Source organism: Acanthaster planci, linkage group LG09 (assembly GCF_054643075.1).
Source record: "Acanthaster planci isolate LZ-2023a linkage group LG09, COTS_SCS, whole genome shotgun sequence".
Classification (NCBI taxonomy): Eukaryota; Metazoa; Echinodermata; class Asteroidea; order Valvatida; family Acanthasteridae; genus Acanthaster; species Acanthaster planci.
In genome coordinates, this window is record NC_141785.1 from 11875502 (window position 1) to 11886518 (window position 11017).

General features: G+C 41.9%; 1 protein-coding gene across 1 annotated transcript; it reads right to left on the bottom strand.

The window, feature by feature from the left end:
• Window positions 1–1669: 1669 nt before the first annotated feature.
• On the bottom strand, window positions 1670–8011 carry LOC110982011 (monocarboxylate transporter 12-like). Its single transcript, XM_087141747.1, has 5 exons — window positions 7540–8011; window positions 5500–5643; window positions 4108–4941; window positions 3706–3856; window positions 1670–3226 (listed from the first exon to the last, which is right to left on the bottom strand). Exons 1-4 carry the CDS (start codon window positions 7718–7720, stop codon window positions 3729–3731), a joined length of 1287 nt encoding a protein of 428 aa, XP_086997873.1. The 5' UTR covers window positions 7721–8011; the 3' UTR covers window positions 1670–3226; window positions 3706–3728.
• Window positions 8012–11017: the final 3006 nt, after the last annotated feature.

The following is an 11017-nucleotide window of genomic DNA, read 5'->3' on the forward strand; positions in this document are numbered from 1 at the left end:
CTGCAAATTAAAGCGTCCCCATAGAGGGGTCCCCAATTGAATGCACAAACAAACTCACCATTGTTAGAAACAAACTGGCAGGTGAATGTGCCAGGGCACACGGACATTTGGTATACTGAATGCATGAGTGCGATGGTGAAACTAATTTTAATTGGAGGTGACAGATGAAAGCGAGAGGATTACGTGTATTAAATGTGTGGATACATGTACCTGTAGGTGTAAGTGTGAAACGTGTGTATTATATCTGAACGTTCACATTCTTCACTTATGTTTGCGCATTACTATTACTACTACCAATGAGACTCACTTCGTGGTTCATCGCGCACTGCGCCACCTCAAGCGGTATACACCACACGCACAACAATTTCCTTATAAGGAGATTCTCTGCAATTACTCCCAAGAGGTGTATACCATAAAATGGCCTGAGGGGTGTTTGGAAAAATAAAGTAAAAATTTCGGAAAAAAATCGCTGGAAATTTATAAAGTTTAAAACTTGATTAACTTTTTTACTTGAAAGGCTTTATGAATGGGAGTGAAATATGTGTTCATGTGGGCGCTGATAACATTCTGTGCCTTTATCGGTGTGCAGTCTCCTGATATTCTTCAATGCCTTTTTAGGGTTTGTAGTGGTCCATGTCTCTCCCATTTTTTCTGGACGGTAATAATCTGCCTTGAGCAGAAGCACCCCCTCATCGGTTGAAAAGAGTCATTTTGGTGGGGAGCACTCATTTTGTTGGTTGCGACGCGACCGCAACGCGAACATTTCATATTCGTTTGTGAACCAGCTAAGTGCACTTCCCACCAAAGGAGCCCCTGTTGATAGGAAAAGTGCCCTCTCTTGGTCCAGCTAGGGGCTCATACTCCCAAGATTTTAAACTTTATCAAAACGTGACATGAACAGTAACGCTTATCACTAGTCATGCAAACTAATATGTAACGTCAAGACGATGCAAGAGGTATTGAATTACTAACAATTTTAGTTTAAAAATAACCAAAATCTATCAGCTGTATCTCATGAACTGATAAAGGTATGGTGTTCGTATTTTGGGATCTGATAGATCTTAAGCTGGGCAACCAATTTATTTGGGTATATAAGTCATTTAACTTTCCCTTTCCAGGTTAATGAAGGGTCTAATTTCAAGAACAATTTAAATTTGTAAACACTCAGATTAATACAACGGTTAAAATCTTTCAAACACTTTGATACTTCGAAACCTCCACTATCTTACTCTGATGTCAAAATATTTGTGCCTTCGTGACGTCACTGTGACACGTCAGGCATCAAACAAGAATTTCCAACTGTAACTTGATTTGAATGAGGAAGCAATTGGATATTTAGAAACGTAGTAGACCATTATCTTGGGCACAATTACTGATTGCAGAGGAAAGTCACGTGACCTTGGCATCCAGGGTAACCGGAAGTACAGTGATACGTGATGATAACTCAAAATCGAAAGAATTTTTCTACAGCCAGCCAACTCACAAAAAATGTTGAGAGTGGTATGCTGAGCACTATACGAGGATTGTTGATGTCATAATATGAAAGTGCACCCTGACGTGGCACATCAAAGTCAGTTAATGTTTTACGTTTGAGATTAGTTTGCTGTATTCTCACGATATCAGATGAAAACCACTTATTAAATACAAATGCATTATGTCAAGAAGTTTCAAAGCAATGACACCGTCATCCTGGAAGAAGAGGGGATAAGTTTCGAGATGATCAGTTTCCTTCTTTATTTGACTTCGATTTATTAAAATACTCCAAAGATGTTATCTCGCACAAATGACCCAGTAAATTTTTTAATGACCTGTACATCAAGATTTGTGATGTAGTGATCGCCCCATCACTTCGTTTGTAACTAAAACTCGTCTCACCTTGTTGATTTTCAGTTTGAAGTGATGAGATAATTATTTTCACACTAACGCCCTGCTAACGCCTTAAGTCACATGCTCAACTTCTTGTCCTACGTACTCTTAGCAGATTTTGAAACTACAAACTTGACATTCTTTCAGATGAACACGACCTTGGACGCACTTCATATTGGGCTCGGCACGCACTGTTTGGAATCTGGTTCGTAAGTGACCTCGTCACAAAGTCCGACGCGCCATGATTTGAAGTCTCCCTATGGACGATCGCTGAAGTTGTGCGTTAACTTCCGGTTCCATGGTTCCATGTAAACGGCAGTCAATGCATGGGGGGGTGGAAGGGTGTTTTGCGACAAGCGCCCCCTACGTTCAAATTCTTCTCATTCAGTATTGTGCAGCGATGGCGTGCACATCCCCTGTTTCTTAGCTGCTTGAAGATGGACCTCTGTCGATGAACAATGTAGATAGTGGAAACGCTGGAAATTGTAAATTTGAATGAATTAGTTCCTTATGGACACCCCCTTTCAATGAATGGAATAGGCTTTCAGACTGTTGTGCGCACATCACGTGCAAACCCCTTGCGCCCCCCCGCAATGCATGTAACTCTCGGTGGAGTGCATGTGCAGTGGGCGTGGTTTAAACTGAAATGACGTCACACTTACGAACCGGATACCGAACTGGCTGCTCGTATATATAGATATACGCTCATATATAAATATAAGCGTGTGTATCGCTGAACCGGTCGCTAATATGCAAGTTATGTCTGCCATTAAGCAATCAAAATGTTCGTCATCGTTTGTCAAGGGAAATATGCAGCCCGGGAAAATAACGGAGCTTTTAGCTAGATGACTCATAACACAAACCTAGATGTACCGTAACTATGTTCAGTAAACCACTTGACATTAGCAGTGATGCGTAGGATTGGTAGGAATATCACAATGTCATTTCTTTCATTTACCGAAAGCCCCTCTTCCGTGAATTGGTTTGACCCGTCCAACGTGGGATTTTAGGATGCAGGCTTACTCTAAAAAATGTACATTTAGGGACACGGATATAAACGGGTCTAGTAATGGTGACAGTTTTCTGAAATTAGAAATCAAGAGAACATAATGCTGGATAATGGAGGATATGATATAGGGTTGGCTGGTCTAACAATACTGCAGCAAACGATTAAATAAATGCAAGGTGATTCTTGCTGTTGTGACTAACCAGGGTGTACCTTCTAAGTGTATAAAGTCCGCTGACGGCTTCGACCATTCAACGGCCCCGTTGATCCAATACAGCTCCGATTGGCTGGCTGGCCTAAAATTGGCTTACGTGAACATTATTAGACGTTCGTTACGTCAGGCTCCTGCCTCGCCTATAACGAAAGTTACAATGTAGAGTTGATATCGAGTTTATAGGAGCGGCTTCTGTCGCAGTTGCCCAGACACGCCAAGGGAAGTAATACGGCCCCGAGGTAGTGGCGTATCCAGCGGGGCAACCCCCCTGCGGATTTTTATTTATTTATTTATTTATTTTACAAATAATAGTTCAAAGGTGAGTGGGAAAGAAAGTAATCGGTATTCTTATTTATCAAATATTTATCAAGTAGAAAACAACACCACGAAAAAGAGGCAAAAACTGTCGAGGCCGTAAGTAAGGTTCTGATATAATTTCTTCCCCAACATCATGTTGAATGAACCTGAGACCGCATTCGCTTTTGAATTCTCCCCCCCCCCCACTAAAAGCTACGGATACGCCGCTGCTCCTTGGAATAGGCTTGTCAGGTCCTGTTAGGCCTCTGTGTATTATTTAATCATATGGTTAAACGTTTCTACTAGATTAATCCTTTCTCACTTGTTAACGTAACGCCACTATCACTAGGATTTTCTGCAAGGGTTGCTGTTGTGCAGACACAAGCAAAGAAGTGGAACTGCCGAGACCATCTGGACGGCGCCAAGGCAGAAGAAAGCCAGATCGTAACTGCCAGAGTGATCATAAATCCAGCCTGAAAAAAAAAACCAGAACACTTGTTAAAACCGTTTACTGCATGTTTCTGGGTCATGGTGGAAGCAAACGTAAAGATTCAATTTTGTTATCCGATCGAAGTAGGTACATGTATGTGGAAAGTATATGTATACCTGATTTCAATGTTAACGATACGTCATACCTGTCATTTAAATTGGTACCGATGGCTCTTCTTGTGTTCTAAGATGTACCCCTAAAAGCCATTCCTAATCTTAATAGAGAGGATCATACCTGGAACAAATCCGGAAAAAAACCGAAAGACTCCGGACAAGAAGCCCATCCAGCCGAGGGCGTTGGCCATTCTGTCGATCCCTAAGAACTCCTTCACCATGACATCACCAATGGCGAAAACCGCTGCCATTCCAGCTACATAGACAATGGCGTTTATCGATATCAACCACCCAGAGGTCAGCAGTGGTTCAACGATAAATGAAGAGGATACGAGGACAACGGTTACCAACATAACGCTGGTACTCGTGACAATCTTTTTGAATACAACCATACTGGACAAGAGGACACCCATCAAATGGGCCAATCCAGCCGCTGCCACCATGGAAGCAGCTGTATTATTGTCAATACCCTTGGTAACGGCGTGTGGAACAAAGTAAATGACCCATGCACCCCTATTGATTCGGTTAACCACGAAAATGAAAGTTATAATCCAAAAATTGTAGTCTTTCATCAGGGAAAAGTCAAAACCTTTCCACGCGCTTCGGCAGAAAGATTTGAAGTTGCTGTCTTTGATTTCGCTGATCTGGTTTTGTTGAGTGGTAGGCGGCTCGAGGGGTACGTATTTGGTCGATGAATTGTTGCCACTAATTGGTTCAACCGCGGGGATGAGAAGTGCGCCACATACTATAAGATGGGCGCCAATTGATCCAATGAGGAATAAAGCTCCTCGCCATCCATACGTGTCTATAAACAGTTGTATCAGAGGAGGTTGGGTAATCAGACTGAATGAAGCGCCTGTTTGACCGATTCCAGAAGCCAAAGCGAAGTCTCTGTTGTCAAAATGCTGTGCGAGGGTAGCCCGCGTCAGAACGTTGGCCATACAGTATCCTGTCGCTGTTAAAGGAGGAAAAGACAAGACTTAGTCTCCCCATTAAAGGTATAAATACGATATGGACTGATGTGAGAAAAAAGTGCCTCGTTTCCTAAACAAATTGATTGATCAAACCAAATGTTCCCTTCGCTTGGTTCATTGAAGCACGATATGCTTAAAGCCATATAGCTGACGACTGATGAGCGAACCTCGGTTCCAACTCTGAGTGGTTCCGCTACTTTATTTCTTCGTTCCGTAATTCACGACAGAAGGAACCAGTGATGAAAAATGAACCAATCACGGATACTGTTGCGGATACTGATGGAATTTCTTTGTACAAATGGTAAGACAATGATGACCCTAGAGGGACCCTATTGCATATCCGGCCTGGTATACAGTGACCACCCATAACGGTTACCCCACAGTTCATGATCACTCCTGCTCAGTGATTACTAACGTCACTTTGCTTGAGTATTCAAGTCGTATCTAAGGCCGTGGTTACGCCATTGGTGACTTTTTTGAAACTAACGAGTGACCTGGTCTGGTCAAGCTAGCTTTGATTACTGTAAAGCACATCCTACCTAGTAATAAATTCAGTGAGAGCGCCAGCTGTAGAACGCTCGATGCTTGTGACGCAATGATGAGTCCAGCCGTTACCATGACACCAGCAACTATGACAACCAGTCGGGCACCAAATTTTTTACCCAAAGGCCCGGCTAATGGTCCTGCGCAAAGGAGAAAAACGAGAAGCAGATTTATCTTCATCTTGGTCTTAGGTTTTTCTTGTCCTGTCTTGTTGGAGTCTTGTCTAGTATTATTGTTGTAAAAGTGCTCGTGCATCCTTTAGAATTTTGGCCGTGGCGTAGCATTGTCAACGATGACTGCGTTTTTCTCCTCTGTCAATCAAGTAATCACGGTAAACTCTAGTAAGTCATTTGGCAGTGGATTCCTGGATGGTAGTTTTTGTAAATTACTGTTGACTTGGCCTTGCGCAATGATTTTGGTTGGACAAATTATGGTAACAAAATAGTACATTACAACAAGAATCTGCGCGAAAAAAGCTATTTGTGTTTATATTCTTATCCAAGTACGGCGGTAACTGATTGGGTTTCGTTTTCCGCACGCGATACAGGTGTACGTACACGGCAGGGACACTGAATACCTCTTCCCCAGTTTGCTGAGGATTGGCCTTTCATTTACCAACTTGGAGAATTCGTTTCGCTCACATTTGACTCGTCGATGATTTTCCAGTTTTGGCTCCACTACTCATTAATTTACTGAAGAGGGCACGACTACACGTATTATCTTCAGGCAAACTTGAATTCTCAGTCCTGATTGGTCGATCCATGGCAACAAACAGTGTGACATGGTGTTTTGTATTGACTATATTGAAGAGCAGACGAGAAGAGACAATGGCACGAGCGTTTTATAGCAGCAGAAACTTTGATCAGAGCATACTCGTGTTCCACGAGCATAGCTGGATGCACGAACGGATGTTAAATAACTCGCAGGTCTCTCTCATGGTCAGAGAGATTAGCTCATGCGAATGGACACAGTGTTTCAATGTCGTCCCCCCCCCCCACACACAGAGCACATCTCCCACAGTTCACGCGTATATGTAGTACCACATACCACTATGGCCACCCTCCCCCCGTAGCCAGGATTACACGTTAGAACGCAGTAGACACAACACGTCAACTGTGGGAAAGATCACCATTATCCATCATTTTTGTAGCCCTGCAACATCTCCAGTGCGCGGGACGCGTGAATGGTACATGCGCGTTTGTGGCATATCACGTGATCAATTTGCGGCCAATAACATATCACTATCTATGACCGTAACACGAGTATGCTCTGATCACAGCTTCTGCTGCGATCACCATCGCTGTTTATGTAAAACGCTCATGCCACTGTATCTTCTTGTTTGCTCTTCAATCTTGTCAATACTTTTCAATGGATCTTGGTGTATATAATGTCTTGAAATTCAGCCACTCGACAAAAACCCAATCCTTTATCCCCCGCAAAAAATAAACACATCGTGATATGCCAAAAGCACGCATGCGTGTGAGTGCGGTGTCACGGCAGTTATCGCGTCTACTCGGATTACCTGGTTTCCATACGGTCGTTTATAACGCAGACAGAACGCAAGACATGAAGACTCAGTCGCGTAAGAGACGCTATGGGATGTGATTCCCCCCCAAAATGGCTTCCGAAACTCGGAAAACTTGCGCACAAAAATGCCTTTTTTAGGTGGCAATGTTGCCTCTTGAAGCCAAACGGATACTCCAGTTTGATGTAATTTGTTAATGGTCAGCTATTATATCATTAAAAATAATAATTAATTTTAGGAGAATGACGGCTTCAATTAATAAATTATTTCACATTGATGCGTTTTGCCTCAGTTCACCAGATAAACGATATGCCTATCATGCAGGGAAGAAGTGAATGAGTCGTCTCTTTTGCATGGCGCTACGCGATTGGATCTCATCTCAGAAATACACCGCATAACAATACGAGAAGTATAAGTCGTTATAATCGGAACTTGGCCAATATCTTAGACTAGAGTAGCGCCGACGGATTTCGTCAAGTCTGTATGATAGCCTTAAGAAATATATGCTCACCCAAGAGATCACTCACACACTCGATGACCGCAAAGACCGTACCTAGCACCCAGGTGTCGGAGTCAAACTCATCTTGCATGGCTACCAACATCATGCCAAGAGATTTCACGGTAGTTATGTTCACAAAAAACTGCAGAAAGACAGAAACTGTCGCTAAAAATCCGGGACCTGACACCCTCATGTTGCCTTTGAGTTAAATTGTGCAAAGTTTCACGGCATGTAACTATTCTGCGCAATCACCGCAAGTGCACACATCTCTCACAAATCCAAACCAACCTAACACTACTGAATTTAATGCCTTTTGCCCTGCCTTCTGCCTTCATGGTCGACACTGCACACATTATGTGCTCCAACTGCGATGACCACAATAAGTAGGTAGTATACCAGGCACGAAATGGGACAGAGGGGTATCCCCCCCATAAGTTCAATCCCTATACACATCCCCCTAGATGTCTGAAAAGAATTCCTCGAGATACCAGCATAACAATGACCAACACAAAGGCGGGGGGGGGGTTCTCTCTGTCCCATAGTTTGCTTCATCATGGTACGTAGTACTTCCAGTCCAAAAGTAAATAGCCAATTCAGGAATTACTTTGTCCTGTTACAGGGAAGGAATGTATTCAAAGTGTCGTGGTCTGTGCCCTAAATCCACTCAAGCATGTCCTATGCCAAACCAGTGTACCCTCGCAGTTATTACCTCTATTTGGATCACCACTCTACTGAAGCGTATAAGGACCACTTGCAAAAACAATTTTTCGAGATACTATCTCGCCGCGGCGATAGCAACTCGCCGCGGCGAGATAAATAGCTAAAACTAGCTGAACTCGCTGCATATTAAGAGCCAGTCTGGATACCAGACTCAATGATTCCGACTACTCTTCTAATCAAGGGTCCTGTATCACCCAATATTCCCAGGACCAACACTCCCCCAGATTTCCGGGAATACATCAATAGTCGAACTATTCCGAGCTTATCCTGCCCATATTAAATTCAGTTTATCGTCAACACTTTTTGTTTAATGCTCCTTAAAAATGTAAAAATTGTTACAAAGAATAAAATGAATAAAATTGGTAGCCAAATGAGTAAAGGGAGAAGAAAAAGACCATTCGGATGGCATCGTTAATATTCGGGCATTTCCGGCCTCGTCTGTACCAAGAATTTCTGAACTGTCTGTGGTATTCGTGTTGGAGTACGCCATTCCTTACCAAGTAGAATTAGGGGCAAAACGTGGAACATGTTTTTGTTAAATTGAAAGCATTTAAATTTTAATCCAATGTGTTTTAAGCGAATGTCATTTTTCAGTATGTATTTTTCAAAAACCGAACAAAATCTTGAGGATCTCATTTACCTTTTTAGATTTCGAATCGAGTGAATTTTTAAAGAGCGAATGAATTATTATACATTGGTTGAAAAGAGTCATTTTGGTGGGGAGCGTTCATCTTGTTGTAGCGATGCACTTCCCATCAAAGGAGCCCCTGTTGATAGGAAAGATGCCCTCTCTTGGTCCAGCTAGGGGCTCATACTCCCAAGACTTTAAACTTGATCAAAACTTGTCATGAACAGTAACCCTTATCACTAGTAATGCAAACTAGTGTGACGTCAAGATGATGCAGGAGGTATTGAATTACGGACAATTTTAGTTTAAAAATAACCAAAATCTATCAGCTGTATCTCAAGAACTGATAAAGGTATGGTGTTCGTATTTTGGGATCTGATAGATCTTGAGCTTGGCAACCAATTTATCTGGGTATTTAATTCATTTGACTTTCCCATTCCATTCCATTCCATTCCATTCCATACTTTGATGTCAAAATATTCGTACTTTCGTGACCTCACTGTGACATGTAAGGCATCAAACAAGAATATAAAGTTATAGACATTTTTTCAACTGTAACTTGGTTTGAATGAGGAACCAAGTTTACATTTAGAAACTTAGTAGACCATTATCTTGGGCAACATTACTGATTGAATTGGAAAGTCACGTGACCTCGGCATCCGGGGTGACCGGAAGTACAGTGATATGTGATGATAACTCAAAATCGAAAGATATTTTTGTTGCAGCCAGCCAACTCACAAAAATGTTGAGAGTGGTATGCTGAGCACTATACGAGGATTGTTGATGTCATAATATGAAAGGGCACCCTGACGTGGCACATCAAAGTCAGTTAATGTTTTACGTTTGAGATTAGTTTGCTGAATTCTCATGATATCAGATGAAAACCACTTATAAAATACAAATAAATTGTGCTTAGAAGTTTCAAAGTAATGACACCGTCATCCTGGAAGAAGAGGGGATAAGTTTCGAGATGATCAGTTTCCTTCTTTATTTGACTTCGATCTATTAAAATACACCAAAGGTGTTATCTCGCACAAATGACCCAGTAAGTTTTTTAATGACCTGTACAAGATTTGTGATGTAGTGATCGCCCCATCACCTCGTTTGTAACTAAAACTCGTCTCACCTTTTTGATTTTCAGTTTGAAGTGACGAGATAATTATTTTCACAATAACGCCCTGCTGACGACTGAAGTCACACGCTTCACTTCATGCCTTGCTTGCTCTCAGTAGTTCTCAGCATTCTTTTGCTGATGAATGCAACCTTGGACGCACTCCATATTGGGCACGCGCTGTTTAGAATCCGGTTTGTTAGTGACTACGTCACAAAGTCGGATGGGCCACGATTTGCAGGTTCCCATTGGACGATCACTTAAGTTGCGTGTTAACTTCCGGTTCCATGGTTCCATGTAAATGGGGATCAATGCATTTAACTCTATGTGCTGTGCATGTACAGTGGGCTTGGTTTAAACTGAAGTGCTGTCCCAATTACGAACCGGATACCGAACTGGCTGCGCGTATATATATGCTAATATTTAAATATTAGCATTTATATGTACCATTGAACTGGTCCCTAGTTATGCAAGTACACCTGTTATTACCTCAGGGCTTTGCACTCTGTAAATTTTATTCGTCTATTTTAAACGCCTGAAAAAAGGGTTTTTTGAGCTTTGTAGAAAAAGTCAAACCTATAAAGCAACAGTAAAAGAAGTAAGTATTACAAGATCTCAGCAAATGTAAGTTTTTCGAGCTTTGTGGAAGAGGTCAAACCTATATAGCAACGGTAAAAGAAGTGAGTATTACCAGGTCTCAGCAAATGTATGTAGGCTACAATAAGATTAAATTCGACGACTGAAATGAGACTTTGCCTTTTTCATTTTAGTCTCGCTCTTCCATGATAGTTATACATCCCACTCTCCATGGCATCCTTTGTGATTTGCCGGTATTAAAAAAAGACAAATCTGGTAAATCTCGCCAAAACTGGAAAGTGAACTTCCAGTCTCCATAAACTTCCAATTTTTGACCTTCACCCTTTGAGGTTTAATGGGACAGACAATGATTTCGTCATTAACTCTTTCACAAGCAAGTTGGCGAAAGCGACATGGAGAGTCTTAAAAGTGTTAAGCTTGAAGGGAACAAAATT